This window comes from Mauremys mutica, chromosome 4 (assembly GCF_020497125.1).
Source record: "Mauremys mutica isolate MM-2020 ecotype Southern chromosome 4, ASM2049712v1, whole genome shotgun sequence".
In the NCBI taxonomy this organism is placed as follows: Eukaryota; Metazoa; Chordata; order Testudines; family Geoemydidae; genus Mauremys; species Mauremys mutica.
In genome coordinates, this window is record NC_059075.1 from 13420367 (window position 1) to 13439161 (window position 18795).

Consider the following 18795-nt stretch of genomic DNA (forward strand, 5'->3'; position numbering starts at 1 on the left):
CTAAGTAAGGTGAGGGGTAGGAACGGCAAAGGCAGGGCAGCAGGCAGCGCCCGCCACCCCCACTAAACCCCCTCTCAGGCCCCAGGTGTCCTCCGGGGAGATCCAGCCCCCCGCCCGGGGCAGGCCCCCTGTGCCCGCTGGGGCCCAACGTCAGCAGCGGCGCAGCAGTGCCCCGGGTCGGCCCTACAGAAACCGCCCGCGCGCACGGGCCGCCCTACGGCCACAGCTTGGGACTAACCCCCCCGGCCACGCCGCCGCCAAGGTGCGGCGCGTGCAGCAGGCGGCCCTGGGCCGTTCCCCGTGGCGGCGCGGCAGGCAGGGCCGGGTCCCCGGACGGAGGGCTGCGTCAGGCGGGAAAATGGCGGCGGCTGTGAGTGGTGGCGGCAGGGGCGGGGGGGACGCAGCTCCCTCCGTCAGCGCGCGGGGCCGGGTGCCCGGGAGACCCGGAGCCGGAGCCAGCGCTGCCGCGGAGAGAGCGAGAGCGGCCCCTGCCGCCGCCGCCGCCGTCGCGTCTGAGCCCCGCGCCCCCGCCTCGCCGCAGCGGCCTACGCGGAGTGGGAGGACCCCCCGCCAGGCGGTGCCCGCCTCAGTTCGGTTCCTGTGGAAACCAACGGGGGCGGGGCGGGGGGATTTGGGCCCGCGAGCCGCTGCTGGGGCCCGCGAGCCGCTGTGCCTGGGGCTCGCCCCGCCCGACGCCGGGCAGCCCGCGCTGCCCCCAGGTACGCGGCTTCCCAAGAGGCGCTGGCCGGGCTGTGCTGCCCCCCGGGCTTAAGCCCCGCGCGCGGCAGCCTGGCGCGCTCCCCACGCCGAGCTGGGGTGGCCGGCCTCGGTCTCCACTGGGGCCAAGCCCCAGGGCTGATTCCAGAGTCTGAAAGTGCCAGGGTTTGTGGGGGGGTTGTAGGGGCTGTGTCCCCGGCCGGGTGGCCACTGTCGATATTGGCAGGGCACACAGTCCTGGCTGAGGAGCCTGTTGTGCTAGGTGCTGTACAAACACAGAACAAAGAGACAGTGCCTTCCCCAAAGGATATTTGGGACGCTGCTGTGGGAGCTGAGGGTGGGGTGTGAACAGGGCCGGCTCCAGGGACCAAAGCAGGAAGCAGGTGCTTGGAGCGGTCAACGGAGAAGGGTGGCATAGCCGGCTCTTTGGCAGCAATTCGGTGGTGGGTCCCTCAGTCCCTCTCGGAGGGAAGGACCTGCCGCCGAAGAACAGCGTGGCGAGGTAGAGCTGCTGCTGAAGTGCTGCCTATCTCGGCTTTTTTTTTTTTTTTGCCCTGCTGCTTGGCGCGGCAAAAACGTTGGAGCTGGCCCTGGGTGTGAATGCTGGCTCTAGGACTAAGACTTTGATGTACCCCGGGGCCTTGCACTTCAACTAAAACAAACTTGACCTTATCTTTCTTAGTTTTTAGTACAAAGTCTGTGCAATTTGTAGGTGACCCTTGATCTGACAAGAGGTTTGTGTGTATGCAGATATGGAGCTGTAGTGTTAGATAAGTCTTCCAAAATGGTCATGATCAGTTGCTAATCCAAGTACAAAATCTACTTCTGATTTTAGGGTCATCATGATAGCTGAGCACCTTCTATGAACATTTCATAGCAGTAATTAAGTCCTTGGTGGACTTCATGAAGTCTCTCAGGATTAAAACTCTGCTTGGGGTAAGGGTGTGCTTATTTTTGTATTTATTTTATTTGTTTGTTTATGGTTGGTTGATCTTACTGACTGATAGTTTCATGTGATGAGAGGTGTTGAGTATTGTGGCCTGGCTTGTACTAAGCAGATAACTTTTAAATAACCCCAAAGCCTTATATGACATAATTTAAAAAATGAAAATTATACAAATATAATCCTATGTTTTGCTGTGAAATACGGTATTATAAGTAGGCATTCATCCACCTTACCCTTTCAGCCTCTCCAAGAAATGTAAAGCTGCACTTAACGATCTAAGCCCTGTAGAAGAAGGATGGTCTCATACATAGGGCACTAGCTTGGGACTTGGGAGATTAGGGTTCATGTCCTGATTCCACCAATAACTTCCTATGTGACTTTGGTCAAGTCTCTTTGTACCTCTCTTCTCCATCTGTAAAATAAGGATAACACATCTCTACCTCAGAGGGATATTGTGAGGCTAAACACATTAAAAGATTTAATGGTTTTCAGATACTATTGGGTAATGGGGATGATGTAAGCAACTGAGAAATATAGGTGTAGAACTACGCTGGTTATGTCCGATTGTTGTTGTTTGTATTGTAGTAGTACCTAGGAGCCCATTGTGCTAGTGCAAACAGAACAAAAAGCTGCAACCCCCCCCCCACAAGATCCTGCAATCAAAGTATAAGACAAGGGACAACAGATGGATATAGGTCGGGGGAGTACAAGGAAACAGTGAGACAATATTGATCAGTATGATAGGCCGGTATTAGCACTTCAGTGGCCTACCTATTGTCAGTGTTTTTGTAGGCATCCCAGCAAAGGACACTAATGAGGTAGCTTTGCAGATATTTTGTGGGATGCTTCTCCCAGATGAGGGACAGCATGGGAGAAAACACAAAGGTGCTTGTTTGACAATTTAACAAATGACATCATGGGCTGATCAGAGGTGGGAGTTGATGCTTCAGTAATGAAAGAGAGAAAATAGGTAGGTTGGAGTTAGGCCATGAAGGGCTTTGAAAGTGAAGAAAGGTAGCTTATGTTTGATGTGACTATTGTCACCCAGGCCAGCAGGGTAACCAGGCAATGTGGTCAGCCTAGAACTGTCCACATACTTTAGAAATGCAAACTAAGGGTAGATCCTGCAAACAGTTACTTTTGCTGGGACTCGTGCAGAGGTAACTATACGTACGTAAGCTCCTGTTTGAAGATCTAGCACCAACATATTTATCAATTCAGAGGTCAGATAGAGATATTTAAGATTACATGGTTTCCCATATTTGTTGGGCTTAAGTCTCTGATTTCTCTTACAAATTTGTTTATTGCTTTTTTTATAGTACCTTACAATGTTTCTGTTTTGCATTGCACTCGGGTAGGAGGACTGTGTTGTTTATACACATAGATTTTAAATTTTATGCAAGTATGTCTATTATTTATGCAGAACTTGTAGTGGAAATATGTTTATTTAACAAATAAAACATTGTTAAATATGTTTTGTTGGTTAATATTTTGTTTATGGTTTAGCAAATATATACTTAGAAACAAGAACGCAGACTAAACTTGAAACAAATAATAACACTGTGGGAAAACGGTAAAATCACAGCTGCCAGGGAAATTTTATTTAAAAAAAAAAAGTAAAACTTTACCTTTGGTTTATGTTTCCTTTAAAATTGAATTTCTCTCCTTTACATGCCCCCACAATTTTTCACATATAACCTGGCACTGTTGCACACACAGCACTTTAAAACATGCTATTTAATTTTATTCATAAAAGTTCCAGTGACTTCTGAGCAAGCTTAGAATGTCCTTTTTTTTTTTAATGTCCCTTTTGAACATTTTTACTAGGGTGTGTCCATATTGCATTTATAAACTGTAGAACTGTTTGTAATGAATGCCCTATCCAGTATCTGTATGATTGGCAGGATTTCCACATTACATTTTAGTTGCTTTCAGACATGATTGCTGTTTTCACCTCAGTTGCAAGGAGAATGCAAATAATACCACAACATGCAAAGTTACAACAGAAGAAAGAAATGTACAGTACTATGTTGAGAGTGCTCTGTGTTATAAGGGCAGCAGATCAACAGTACTTCATGGCTCTACATTTTATTACTGAGTATTATGTATTGATTTAGCCTAATATCTTTTAGAGAAAATGCCAATTATTGACCAGTAACACTAATTTAGAGTATCTTGGTGCCTCTCATTTCCATTATTTCTGATGGAATATTGTGATGCCCAGTGTATGCTTGCAGACCATGTGACTGTTTCCTTGGTGAATGTAAACTGTACATTGTGCACTAAAGCACTTACAAGTATTAAATATAGTAGTGAGAGGATACATGTCAGTGGCACTAGCACATTTGTTTCTCATTACACCTGTAGTGCTGTTAAAAATGGGGTGCAGTTTACTTGTCAGTTAGAAGACAGCTAGTATAAAACACTTTCTGCATTAAATCTTCTAACTATACCCGCAGGTACCTCATTTAAAACAAAAATAGTGAGTTGTTACACAGTAGCAGCAAAGAATCCTGTGGCACCTTATAGACTAACAGACGTCTTGCAGCATGAGCTTTCGTGGGTGAATATCCGAAGAATACCCACTTCTTCGGATGCAAGAAGTGGGTATTCACCCACGAAACCTCATGCTGCAAGACGTCTGTTAGTCTATAAGGTGCCACAGGATTCTTTGCTGCTTCTATAGAACCAGACTAACACGGCTACCCCTCTGATACGTTACACAGTAGTTTTTTCTGAGTCCTGAGGACTGAGTACTCCTGTTTGTTGCCTCTAGATCCTTGCTTCTGTGATCAGTAAGAGAGCAAAACATACATTTATATCATTAGGTTTGTAGAGTACAAAGATATCTCCTTTTAAAAGTTTCCTTACCCTTGAGTAATAATTCCTTTTGGATGTCTACCTACATTCACAGTTGGCCCAGAAAAAATCCAAATGGAAGCAACAACCCTGTAAATGGTTTGCTGGCCTTAGGTAAGGTAATAAGGTAATAATTGGAGATATACCAATCTCCTAGAACTGGAAGGGACCTTGAAAGGACCTTGCTGATTCATATAATTAATAAGCATATTCTGAATACATGTTGTGCCTGTTACAATTAGGTCTTCAATTTTTTTCTCCCTTATTGCAGATGGGGAATTGGGTATGTCAGCCAATAGCATTCATTGTCTACTTATTACATTTTCAAACAAGCACCTTGTGCGTTCTCCTATGCTGTCCCTCTGTTGTATGGAGTGCCCCATAAAGATCTACAAAGCTACCTCACTGTACTACTTAAAACTCTTGCTGTCAGTTTTTTTGTAGGGATGGCAAACAATTAGGCTAGTGGTCTGCTGAGGCCACTGCCCATCGTGCTGACCAATATTGTCGCATTTGTTTACATGTACTTCTCCATCTGTCTCTTATCTTATACTTTGATTGTAAACCTCTCAGCCCGCTGCTGGTCTGGGATCCTGACTGCCGGCCCCTTGCCAGCCGGGGTCCCGGCCACCGGCCCTGCTTGGCCTGCTGCTGGCCTGGATGGACAGAACCCAGGCTGAGCAGGGCCGGCAGCTGGGACCCTGGCGGGCAGGGGCCGGCGGACGGAACTCCAGACTGGCAGCAGGCCGAGCAGCTCAGCCTGCTGCTAGTCTGGGGTTCCATCTGCCACCTGCACTGCCAGTCTGGCATGCAAAACCTTTTATTGGTATGCAAAACCTTAAATTAATGAAGACTTGGCACACCACTTCCCAAAGGTTGCTGATCCCTGATCTAGACAGCCCTAATTTTACAAGGAACTCAGTGTGGAACTCCTGTACGCACGTGGGTCCTCACTGAAATCGATGGGTTTCTTCCTGGACATGGGTGGCCTCCCATTTGGAAGTCCTTGGGGGATCGAGGCTTAAATCATAAGTTGGAATGGGGCTAGATGTAAATTTCAATTCTAGACAAGTGCTCTGTCGTGAAGGTAAACAATTCATTTTATTAATTCCAAAGAGTAGAGCCCGTGTTAAATTAGTCCTATAATTCTTCACATAAATTCTGCAATGGTCAGTATATTCTGTATTTTAAAATATGTTGTAATTTTTTTCCCTATTTTAACAGTTTACTTATAGTCCTTAAAGTTCAGTGTATTCTGCAAATAGGATAGATGATGTCTCCTGAAATTAACAACATGAGAATTCCATATGATTTTACAAATGAAAACAGGACAAAACAATTACCTTTGTTGCCTACTTGTGAAGTTTTGAATGTGTCATTTAGTAACACTACCTTATTTTTCTTTATCTGCTTTTGTGCTATAGGAAAGATGGGACTCATCCAAGATTCCTGAGTAATAAGAATGGGTCCAGATGTACCTCTCCTGAATGATTACAAACAGGAGTTCTTCTTGAAGCGCTTTCCACAGACTGTTTTGGGTGGTCCCCGATTTAAATTAGGCTACTGTGCGCCTCCTTACATATATGTGAATCAGATCATTCTTTTCCTGACACCATGGGTTTTGGGAGGAATAGGAACACTTTTGTATCAGTTAGACATTATGAAAGACTATTACGCTGCTGCACTTTCAGGAGGACTGATGCTTGTTACAGCACTTATTCTCCAGATGACAAATCTGTATGCAAGACAGAAAACAGTGACAGTAGAAAGAATGCAAATTCAGAATACCCTAAGGGATGAAGATGAGTATGAATTTTCCAGCTGTGTGGGTTCAGAGACAGTTAAATTTATTATTCCAGGCAAGAAATATATAGTCAACACTGTTTTTCATTCCTTTCTTGCCGGAGTAATGTGTGGGTTGGGAACTTGGTATTTGCTGCCAAACAGAATAACCTTGCTGTATAGTAACATTGGAGGAACTGTTGTGATCTTTGTGTTTGGATGGGTAACTATTTGTATAGGAGAATATTCTTTAATCATAAACACAGCTACAGAGACAGCTACTTTTCAGGCACTGGATACTTATGAAATTACTGCTCTGATGAGACCGTTCTATATTTTTGTCTTTATTGCAGTGGATCTTGCACACAGGTAAACTTCTGTCATGTTTATATAACTTTAATGTTGGCTTATATCTGCAGTTTGTTGGTAAATGCTATGAAATAACTCTCTTGAAAGATTTGTATTAGAGATGTAAGTCAATTGTATAATTTTCTAGGCTGCTTCTGGATTTTTCCAATAGAACTTAATGCTTTTTATTTTGCTTTTGTAGAAAATTAAGAACTTAATAGCTTTCAAGAAAAGTTAGGCGGGAGACTGAGAGGTTATAAGGTTAGCATAGTTAAAATGGTCACCCTCAGTCTTAAATTCAGTACTATTGGAAGTAACTGTTTGCCTCACTGTCCTTTTAAGGATCAGTTATCAAGCAATATCTTTTTACAGCTTTTAAATATCTTAAAATATTTATACCAAATATAGTACTTTTAAATTAGAGATAGGCCTGATTTGGAATTATAAATTCAAACACTGAACTTCAGAAAAATTTAGATCTGGATTTGAACTTTGGGCTTCTAGTTGTTGTCAGTCTGATAATGTCCAGGCATTAATTTAAGTATATTTATTTTTGTGGGTTGTGTTGTTTTTTTTCAAAGTCTGACTATATTCTGACATTTGAATATGGGATACATAACTTTTATATTTCTGAATTTATCATGTGTGTTAAACTTGAAGTGCATCTATACATACAGTATCTTCCTTTCATAGGAGTCAAATACATTTCCTTTTTCATCCAGGTTTACTGTTAACATGCCAGTTTTAGAACAGACAAACCAGATTTTGCACATCATATTTCTATTTTTGCCATTTTTATGGGCATTGGGGATTCTTCCCCCACTTGATGCACTTTTTCTATGGGGAATGGAACAAGTGTTGGAGTTTGGCCTAGGAGGTTCACCCATGTCAAGTAATACAAGGTAAATTTTATTGACATAATGATTAAATATAACATTGTAGTTTATAACCTATTTTCTTTTCAATCAAATCTCTTATTTCCCTTTTCAGGTTGTTAGTAATGTTTCTCATTTCTGCTGGAACAGCTATAGCGTCATATTTCATTCCTAGCACTGTTGGTGTGGTTCTCTTCATGACTGGATTTGGGTTCATACTCAGTCTTAACCTAAGTGAGATTGGTCTAGCCTTCAAGCACACCATGATCAGCCATTTAGCTTCCAACAAGTCTAAGTCCAGTGGCCCTAGGATACACTCTGTGTGGAGGGAATTCTTCTTCTATTTGACTGTCTTGACATTGGCTCTCATAGAAGCCAGCTTGCTGCATCACTTTGCTGGTTTTTCAGCATTCTCCAAAGCCAGTCCCCAGGCTATAGTGAGTTACATTCTGATCATATTACTTATAGTTATGTGGATTCTTAGAGAGATTCAGAGAGTGTACTTGTTTGGAATCTTCCGAAACCCTTTTTATCCAAAGGATGTCAGGACTGTGACCGTGTTCATGGAGACTCAAAGAAGGCTTATGAAAGTTGGTGTTGTCAGAAGGATTTTACTAACACTAGGTAGGAATACCTTCTATATACTATATGTAAGATGATTAAAACATGGCAATAACATTTCTCTATGTGAGTTAAAATGTATGTGCTAAGAAGATTTAAATGGCTTTAAGTTTTACCTGAAGTTTTACTTGTAGCCTTGTATGCACAATTAATGGGTTCAGATTTTCAGAAGTGACTAGTGATCTAGAGTCCATGAATTTTAGGGTGCCCAATTTGAGGGACTGACTTTCAGAGTGTGAGTGCTCCATGCTCTCTGAAAACCAGCCCCCTTTAAGGAATGTAGGTTTGGAACTCAGAAATCACTGGTCACTTTTGAAAATCTTTGCTGTAACTTTGATAAAATAGTTCTAAAAGAAAACTGTTTTGACCCTGGAAGTCAGTCAAAATATTTGTTCCTTGCAACTTCCTAATTAAAGGTCTGATCCTACTTCCACTGAAGTCAATAGCACATTTTCCACTTTCTTCTATGGAACCAAAATTTGGCCCAGATTGAGTTTGTGTCGATCTACCAGTTTTGGGACATAATCCTGCAGTGCTTATTCACGTTTCACTCATTTGAGTATTTCCATTAACTTCAGAGAGACTAATCACAAGTTAAGCATGGGCTTGCAGGAACGGGCCCTTTGTGTTAAAATGCCACCTAATTTTAACCTTTTATTTTTGAAGGGGAGAGGGAGGTTCACAAAAAAAATTATTGGTTTAGTGGTGGCAATTCCCATTCACAAACTAAGATTTCCATTCTGCAATGAGCTCACTGCAGGATCTGGAGCCAATTTATGGACTTTGGTAGAAATTGCAAAGAAAAAACATTGATGTTTCTCTCTTGTTTTCTTTTTTTTTATTTGCAGTGTCTCCATTTGCTATGATAGCATTTCTTTCATTAGACAGTTCCCTACAAAGTCTCCATTCTGTATCCATTTGCATTGGATTCACAAGAACCTTTAGAATGGTAATTTTAATTTTTTTATATTTTATTACCTTGTAGAAGAATTTTTTTCCCAAAAGAAATAAGAAATGACTTGGAAGAAATACTCCAGGTCAAGAAGAGGGAGAAAGGGCAGATGCTTGGTGCAACAAATAATCAGTCTCTGTTTTAGGTTTGGCAAAATACAGAGAATGCCCTGTTGGAGATGGTGATTGTATCGATAGTGCAGATGTTGCTATTTAATACCGATGTGTGGTGGAACAGAAGCCTTGATACAGGAATCAGACTCTTACTGGTAAACCTAATTTTAATTTTGATTAAGCAGCTAGCTATTGCATCCTGTTCTTTTCTTGCCCACTTCTTCCAATATTAGGGCTCAGGGCTTATGGATATGGAGACTGAAACTCTGTAGACATGGATTCTCTCTTGGTTTAATAGTTTTATTTAGTACACTTAACATTAATTATGTAAACCTGAAAGAGCTCTAGCAATGCTGAATGTGACCAGATACCTAAGAAAAATATTTGATTATTGTATGTATCTCAACAGGCTGGTGTCATTCGGGATCGATTACTTCAGTTGATCTCAAAACTGCATTTTGCTGCAGCTGTTCTCTTGACATCATGGACAGAGAAAAAGCAACGTCGGAAATCTACTGCCACCTTAATAACACTCAACATTGTTTTCTTCCCAATTGTATTGGCCTTCATCGCTGTCTCTGCACTACTTTCTTCCCCCATGCTGCCGCTCTTCACTCTACCAATATTTTTGATTGGGTTTCCTAGACCTATCCGAAGCTGGCCTGGACCTGTGGGTGCAACAGCATGTGTTTGTTCAGATACCATGTACTACCAGCAAGTGGTTCCGAGTCTGGCTGCTGCACTGCAGTCTGCACTAGCATCTGGTAGTCTCGGTAGGTAAACTGTAGCTGTATAAAATAATTTGCAGATAATATAGTTAAATGCTTTAATCTGTGTAGCCTCTATTGGAGAACATAGTGATTTGCAACCTCTACGTTAAATAAATGTGCTCACTACCTAGATTAAAACTTAAACAGTGCAGGGTTCCAGGGCTTATTCAGCTAAGAAAAAAATAGGCGGTTTCTCACCTTGCTGCATTCTCTTAATAGAGAATGCTATGATTTAATACAGTGACACAGTGGTGGCAAAACTATGTTGCACTTGGCATTCCTTATTTTGAACAAGAGAGGATGTCTTTCTAAAAGATCTACCTAGGCTTAACTAAAATCTATGGGCTTAATACATGAACCACTTGGTAAAATTCTGTGGTCTGTGTTATGGAGGAGATGAGGCTAGAGGATCATAACAGTCCCTTCTGGCCTTAGAATTTTACGAAAAATGGTGGCATGTATTTATTTATTTTTAATGATACTAAAAGAAAACAAAAACCAAGATTTTTTTTCTCTGCCAAAGAAAACATAATTGCTGAAATTACAAGAAATTCTTTTGAGAAACACTTGGCAAACATAACCAGAATAATCAAGAGCATGTTGCCCCACTGATAAGTTATGAGTATTTACTTTTGCTGTCTTACACTGGTGGCTAGTAAGGGAGGCATCTTAGCATTCAAAGGTAATTGAATCTAACTTCATTCACTCTTTTTCGGAGGAAGAGATAAATGCAGAAACTTTTGTCAACAGCCCTATGCGATGGTTTTGGTACGAGGGCTGAAGAGACTTGAAGTAATTGTTGGAAGCTTCCCCACAAAAGGAGAATCCCCACTCCCAGTTCACTCTGCCAGTAAATAAGAGAACATCTTCCTTATTGCTGCTATGAAAGTGCAGTGTTGTGGCACTTATGCCTCAGATTCAATATTTTTTTTAAAAATAGAAAAAATTACGTGCTTTTTAAAGGGATAATCTTTGAATGGACATCTCTAAGCAAGAGAGCATGTTAGGATCTCAGATCATTTAAAGATGAAGCGACAATGCTCTATGTGCCACTATTTTAATTTAAAAATAAAAACCTAAACTACAGAGAGGATTTTTAATAGCTTTGACAGCCCAAATTTTAAAATAATCTTTGCAAAAATGGTAGCAAGAAAGTGCACTTTATTAGCACAGTGGAATATAAGGTTATTTTTAATTTTAACTATAACCTAATGGCTGGTTTTACTGATTTGTATTTTACAACATTCTGAAACTAAAATTCACTGTACAAGTCAAAGATGATTTGAACGTGAGTGAGGATGCAAATGAGCAATGTGCTGGCAGCAAACATGCATTGTCCTGTTTTGGAATATCACAGATGTGCTGGAGAAGTGACAGCTGACTTCCTTAATTCAGGCCTTAGATTAATCAGTTAGATAGCAAGTTTACCATCATCCTTTTACATCGAAACAGAGAGTAGAGGAAAGCAATGTGATGTTTCTGTGGGAGGGAGAGCAATCTACTGGCGAAAGCAATGAGCTTGATTTCAGGACTTTTAAGTGCTAGCATTGCCATTAACTTGACATGTGCAAGTCATTTATGCCTTAATTTTCAAATGCCTACTAATTTTGGTTGCCTCGGGTTTTTTTGTGGTACCCAACTTGATATCGAGGGCCTGATTTTTCTTCCTAGTGGGGCTAAGGAACAGCAAATTCCATTGGAGCTGTGGGTGCTTAGTACCTCTGAAAATTAGTCTGTTAGAGTTTCATGTGGGACATCCAAAAATGGGTACACTCGCAAAATTTAGGCCTTAACATCTGCTTAAGCATCCGTAAAGCAGGCATGATAATACCTCACAGGTGGATTGAGGTTTAATTGATATTTATAAAGCATTTTGAGATCCTTAAATAAAAATGTCATAGAAGCACAGCTTATTATTAATACTATAATAAATCAGTGCTTGGGGACTGTGGTGACAGATAAAGGATGACTTAAGCATTCCCAAACTCTCTTATGAATCAGGTAATTTAGTCAAAAATTCAATTGTCTTGCAGAAATTTTTCCCTTCTAACTGAGCAAGTAATGATTAACTATGGAGGTGATATGCTTTTGTAATACGTCTTAATGGTTCTTGGATGCAGGTTTATTAATTTAGAAATTGGGAGCCCATGTATGAAGTCTTATTCAGTTATTGTTCTCTTTTTCACTTTCCACTAACAAAAATCTGATGTACTACAGTAATTATAGACTCATAGTGATGAGGGCTAATATAGGGTCTGTTGGCTGGAAGACTGTTCTTTTTTTAACATTTTTAATTGGGTATATTCCGCAGTCATACACGTGTGGAACTCCGGTTGATATCAGTGGGCGTGCTATGCGGGGAACGACTGCCAAAAAGAACTCTCTTAAATGTTTAGTTACTCTGTTGAACAGTGTTCCTTGAAATACACAATTTCGTTTCTTCCTCCTCCTTTTCCCTGCAGCCTGACCCTCTGCTGCTGGGGGAGTCTCTGAATTCCCTTTTGTGTACACATTGATTTTTCACAAAAGAAATCATAGGAGCTTTCTATTGGCTGAGAAATGCTGGATATGACTCCTTCCAGACTCATTGCTGCTGCAAAAAAACATTGTGAATTAATTTAAAAAGTTGCAAGGCATGCCTTCCTCTGTCTTATCTTCAGGATCATCAGCCTTGCTGATACAGGGAGTAAAAGAAGAAACATGATCCTACATTTTAAGAAGTCTGCCCCCTTTCCTATATTTCTCTTTCATCCCATTCCCACCTTCCTTTTGGAGTATTTTAAGTACCTTGCACTCCTTTGCTATTTCTCACTTATTTTATCTGTGGCTCCCTCTGTCATCATACCCCACAGTTCTGTTCCTTGCTCTGCCTGAGACTCATCTGTGTGATCTTAGACCAAGCCACTTACTTCACTTGCCTGTTGTAAAGAGGTTAACATCTCATAAGGTTGTCATGAAGCTGAATTAATGTTTGGAAAGCACGTTGAGATGCTCTGCTGAACGGTTCTATAGAGGTGCATTGTAGTAGTATTATACAGCTTACGTATATACGTAACCCTGTAGGCAAGAAAATTAACTTGGTTTCCACTAACTTTTCCCAGCTTGCCTCATCATTTCTATTTACACTACCTAAGTGTTTCAGAATGTACTGTAGTCATTGTTCTGGACACAGTATTTGGATCCAGATTTGCACCTTACTTTGGTTTCTATTCTTGACCTGACACAGGGTAGTTTAATATAACCAGCAGTCCATAATCTAACTAAAGTTGTGGATGCTAATGCACGAAGGCTCAATCTATACCGAAGAAAGTATGGCAAAAAGCAGTGCTTGGAAAGCTCTCTGTGTACACAAATTCACCAAATATTTCAAGCTGTTTTACAAGTTCTGGTTGTAACATCCAGGAATAGGTCTCCAGCTCAACCAGTGTAGTCTGCAGTAATTCCTTTATATTGCAAGAGGAAACCACAAGCATTGCAACTGCCCTAGTTCTGCTGGCCATTCTAACCCCATTCCACAAGGAAATGTCTCATACTGGCAAGTTGCCCCAAAGCTCCAGCTAGTAACAGTTGCAGGTACTATGGGATATGTACATCAAGAAGCCAGGAATTCACTGAAGCAACACTTGTGCTGTGCTTGGCCAACCCAAACTGGTTCTGGCAGGATCAGTGTTGCTGTGTAAATGTGCTGAGCTGTTGCAAAGACATCACAGGCCACAAACTATTTCATATAAGAGTGTCTTTGCAATGGTTTCCTCAATGTACAGAAGAAACCTTAATCAACAGAATCAAACAGTAAAAGTTAACTTTTTCTGCATCTTTTTTAGGTCTCTCTTTACCTGGATCACACTACTTGTGCCGTTTTCAGGACAGACTGATGTGGATATTAGTACTAGAAAAAGGCTTCACATACTGCTGTGTTAATATTAAGGTGAATATTTACTGAAAACTTACCTAGTCATGTTTTGGAGAAACAAATTTGTTTCTGTGGAACTTCCTGTAATAGCACAAGTAACACAAGTTAGGTTACATAAGGTTAACATATTCTGGGTGTGTAGCTAATTTAGTTTTGCAAATGATAGGGTATTTTGTGCTGCACCGTTAAGTCCGTAATAATACATTTGAAATGATCTGAAGCACATAAGTAAGTTATGACATAGAAGAAGTGAGGGGGGGACTGCTAGATTAGCAAGTATGGAAGTACTGTATCACTCGTCCTGTGGCTCAAGACATTTTTTAAAAAAAACAACTGTATATGGTTGATCTGTAAGGGGAAAAGGTAACATGGCAAATAATATGCAAGGTTCTAAAGAAAGTTCAGATTTATCGTGTCTGTATTTAACATCTGTAGTCAATCTTAGATCGTACGATGGGTGCTAGAAAAAAAAAATCTTAGCTTCATTGGTGCCAGAAATATTAGAAATGGAAGTGTGTCTTCAATTGCTGGGAATAATTTTTAATACAAGAAAATAGTATTTGTTAGCATTGCTTGTGCGGCCAAAGAGCAAAGATGACTTGTTTCCATTTGTGCTATAGGGGCTAGAATTGCAGGAAACTTCCTGCCACACTGCTGAAGCACACAGAGTGGATGAAGTTTTTGAAATGGCCTTTGAACACCAGGAGCATGCAGAGACTTTCTCTCTCAATCATCATTTTGGAAACATTTTAACCCCTTGTACCGCTCTTCCTGTGAGACTGTATTCTGATGCCAGGAATGTCTTGTCTGGAATCATTGATTCACATGAAAACTTAAAGCAACTGAAAGATGATTTCCTTAAAGTGCTTGTATGGATACTTGTCCAGTATTGCTATAAAAAATCAAAAATGTGTGAGAAGCTGGACAAAATAACCAAGAACAAAGAAGGGTCATTTCCATTAACCCAGCCCAAAGCATTTGACAGTGCAGTAGAAAAACTCAGGCCCATAAAGGATGAAGATAGCTTTAGTGTAGATACAATTGCAGATTGGACCGATGATAGTGATCTTTTTGATCTTGACCCCAGCAGAACAAGAGAAAGAAAAGAAACTGAGCCATTGGAAGCTGCACCACGAACACTTTTGTCTGTTCCAGGGTCAGTAGAAATGGAGAGCGCAGTTGGTGCTCTGCAAGAGACAGCACCTGAAGATAAACTCTACAAAGCTGTTGTGCTTGGACTCCCTGCTGTAGACAAAGGAAAGAAGCAGGAAGTTGTAAGCTTACCTTTAGTTGAATTTAGCTGCTCTTACTCTGAGTTGCTAAGCATTCCTGAAGAATGGAGAACTGCACCCATACCTACTTCCAAACTCAATGAGATGAGGCAGAGGTTTCCAAAAGACTGGTACCATTTTGTTTTGAGTCAACTGAATTTTTTTCATTTGAAAGAAAAACCTTCCAATTTACTTGAAGACATTACTAAAGACAAAGCTTTGAAAGAGTTGTACGTCCATGGTGTATCGTCCTGTTGTTTTGGTTTGTTTGGACTAGACAATACAGTTCCTGCTCCTAGTCATGTATTTAGAGCGTACACTGGTGGCATTCCCTGGTGTGTTGGTTTGGATTGGCTAACTGGAAAACCAGAGCTGTTCCAACTAGCACTGAAAGCATTCAGGTAAAAAGCCATGTGTATTATAAAACATAGCATAACGCTGTCGGAAGAGAGTATTTGGCTTTCAGAGCTGGCTTTAAACTATATGTAGTGAAGAGAGATTTGCTATCTAAGTGACAATAAGTCACCATATTCATTGAATATTTTGCATTTTCCATGATCAGTAGTGCCAATGTTTGAGCTAACTGAAACAACTATAACAACCTGTAAGTAGGTTATCATAGCTACATTGCCTTTGATAACTGCTTTGTCCCTCTCTCAGAAGTTTATACTTACTCTAGACATTGTTATGCATCTTTCAGATATACATTTAAGCTCATGGTTGACAAAGCAAGCCTGGGTCCAGTAGAGAACTTCAAAGAGCTGATTAACTATCTGGAAGAATATGAAAGTGACTGGTACATTGGTTTAGTATCAGATATGGAGTGGCAACAAGCAGTTTTACAGGAAAAGCCATATCTTTTTTCTTTGGGACATGATCCTAACATGGTAAGGGGAGAAAAAAAATGCTAGCAAGCAACATTAATGTGTTTTTTCCATTGCTCATTATTTTAATGTGTGTTTTACTTCCAAGACTTTACCGAGAACTTTACATCCAAAGAACAAGTGAATGCTTGATAAAAATTGGCATTAGTACTGCTGGAAATTGCTAGACAGCTGTTCAACAAATGCAGCAGCATTTGTTAACTATGACATGGGGACAGTCAAGCATCCAGCCATTAAAGATTCAACAGTTCTGGTGAATATATGCAACAGCATAGTCTAGAGGCCTATACGCCCTTCATCTTACACTAAATATTAGGAAGGGACCAGTGCATGTGCCACTATTTGGTTCAAGGCACTGCAGTGTTGAAAGTCTCACTTGTTAAACTGCAGTCTCCACAGTTTCACCTGTTGTTGAAATTATGGAAGAAGCAGTTTTAAAAAGACAGTAACCAGAATGATGCTAACTATTCACTTTATGCTCTGTAACTGAAACATTTATATTTGTCTGAATTCTGTTAGTGTACTGAAAATTAAATGTTTTTTCTTTCAAAGGGAGTTTACACCAGCAGAGTGCTTACCCTTCAGGAATTGTTAGTGCAGGTTGGGAAGCTCAACGACGAAGCTGTCCGAGGTCAATGGGCAAATCTGTCATGGGAGCTGCTGTATGCTACCAATGATGATGAAGAACGCTACAGTATACAAGCTCACCCAGTCCTTCTGAGAAACCTTACTGTGCAAGCAGCAGACCCACCACTTGGCTACCCTGTTTATTCATCTGCATCTCTCCATGTGCCTTTGTTGTAGGCTGTTGACTTGTAAGGTGGTTTTTTTGTATTTCCTATCTGTAAGTAGGAAACCAAACACTAATGCTGCATTTGTACAACTAGAAATATGAAGATCTCATTGAGTGGCATTGGATGGCAGTTGCCAAACCAAGGAAACCTAATTTGCACAGAAAAGGTGCTAGCTGGAGGCAAGAACTTTAGAATCTGTTTTTTCACTGCTGGAACTACCTAAACCCCTTTCCCTGTGTGGCTGCCACACATGTCTTGATCTCCACTTCAGAGAAGAGAGACTTAGCTCTGGCCACTAACTGTTGTTGGTGCATTTTTTTTTTTAAATAGCTTGACAGGTGACTTGCATTCGTAGGCAGGTTACAGCTCATTGTAGTATAGTGAACTGTCGAGTTGGTAAGCAAAGTGTACATAGGAATATTTATATGAAATTTTTATTCTGATCATTTTATATGTTGATGTATTTTGATTTTTTACAACTTGTTATAATGTATAACTTCAAATCATTTTATTTAATGTGTATTACCAGCTGCCTTTTCACAAAGGAAGCCTTGGAGTGTTTCTATAAAAATGCACACTAGCTACTCCAGGCTTTCCCCTCCTCCAGTGTAAACAAACCATTATAGGGGCTGTATGTAGGCAGGGGGGTAGTTCAGGATGCAGGAGGGCTCCCCCTTGCAGTCCCTCCCCTCCCTCTCCCCACAGCTCCCTCCCAATTCCACCCCCAGCTTTAGCCCTGTGGAGGGCAACAGGGCACTGGACTTCAGCTGGACAATCTAGCTGTGTAAAGCTATTACACTTGAACCTGTTTGACTGCCCAAGCCCTTCAGCAGGGCAGTCAGACTCCTCCACTTTCCTATGTACTAACAGGAAGGAGATGTTTTAGCAGGAGGTAGAGTCCTTGCTGACTTGGTGTCCAAGACAGCTGAGACATTTAGAACTGACTACCGGAGCAGAACTCTGCTAAAAGGAGAGAGGGCTCAGCTGACAAAGAGGGGAAGTGCCTTCCCCTAAACAATGCAGGGCTAAGGGGAAAGCCACAAGCCTGCTGATTAGATGTGTGCACAAGTTATCCCATCCAAACTGATTAGATGTGTGCACAAGTTATCCAGCCCCAGTGCTGCCCGTCTAGAGTAGCCCTCACAAGCAATAAACACACTTTCCCCCTTCGTAGCTTGGTTGATATTGGTCCTGAAGGTCAGCCCATGGTGCAACCAGCTTATGGGGCGTGAGGCTTTCAGGTTCCAGGAAGGGAAGAATCTGGGCTGGTGGGTAGTGTCTGTAAGATGTGAGAATGGTGGAAATAGGATCAAGTAGTTTATGCTTTGTAGCTACCCTCCAAATACAGGGTAAACTCATGGCAGCAGAAAGATCACAATAGGGTTCCTGTCCTCCTACTATTGTTTTTATAAACCTAAAGAATGAATTTATGGAAGGTCCTGCAACAGTAAAGCAGATATGTTTACAGACATGCTTTTATTCAAGAAATGTTCTTACAGTCACATTAAGTTGCATTTGTCAGGTTACATGATAGCAAAAATGTAAGGAATAATTAAAAATATAAAGGCCTTAACTTGCAAAGATTAATAGAGGAAAGAACTCCCCCAGCTACAGCTACTGCTTTGGTTTAGTGGGGTTCTGTGCAGGTTTCTCTTCAAGCTTTCTTCTTTTGAGAGTAGGAGACATCAGCATCCTGTAATAATGAGAACACACCACCTTTTAATTAATGTTTTCCTCCATTTTCTATTTCATTTAGATTTGGAAATCCTTCACACAAGATGGAGTTAAAAAAAATCTCATTCTACTTGTGTTTGTATTGTCAGCATCTGATCACATACTGTTGTGCAGCAGGACCCCTTTAAGTGTGCACATGAAACTTTTGCTGCTTGAGTTTAGAGTGCTTAACCTCTTGCTTAATATAGGTTTTTCTATCTAAAATGAGGCTTTTGT

General features: G+C 41.1%; 2 protein-coding genes across 3 annotated transcripts in view; one reads left to right on the forward strand and one right to left on the reverse strand.

Annotated features, from left to right (window-relative positions):
• The first annotated feature begins 590 nt into the window (after positions 1-590).
• Positions 591-18516, forward strand: PCNX4 (pecanex 4). Of its 2 annotated transcripts, XM_045016457.1 has the most exons (12): positions 591-719; positions 1553-1653; positions 5947-6673; positions 7375-7554; positions 7643-8151; positions 8997-9097; positions 9246-9368; positions 9623-9986; positions 13808-13911; positions 14517-15568; positions 15868-16054; positions 16604-18516. In XM_045016457.1, exons 3-12 carry the CDS (start codon positions 5985-5987, stop codon positions 16853-16855), a joined length of 3561 nt encoding a protein of 1186 aa, XP_044872392.1. In that variant the 5' UTR covers positions 591-719; positions 1553-1653; positions 5947-5984; the 3' UTR covers positions 16856-18516. The 2 variants fall into 2 exon arrangements, with proteins under 2 accessions (XP_044872392.1, XP_044872393.1); XM_045016458.1 differs by lacking the exons at positions 591-719; positions 1553-1653 and having other exon boundaries at positions 6148-6166; positions 6571-6673.
• Positions 18303-18795, reverse strand: part of DHRS7 (dehydrogenase/reductase 7) — a 34452-nt gene continuing 33959 nt past the window's right edge. The window contains exon 7 of the mRNA XM_045016459.1: positions 18303-18538. Within this exon, the coding sequence (XP_044872394.1) occupies positions 18500-18538 (39 nt within the window). The 3' untranslated portion in view covers positions 18303-18499. The remainder of the gene's footprint in view (positions 18539-18795) is intronic.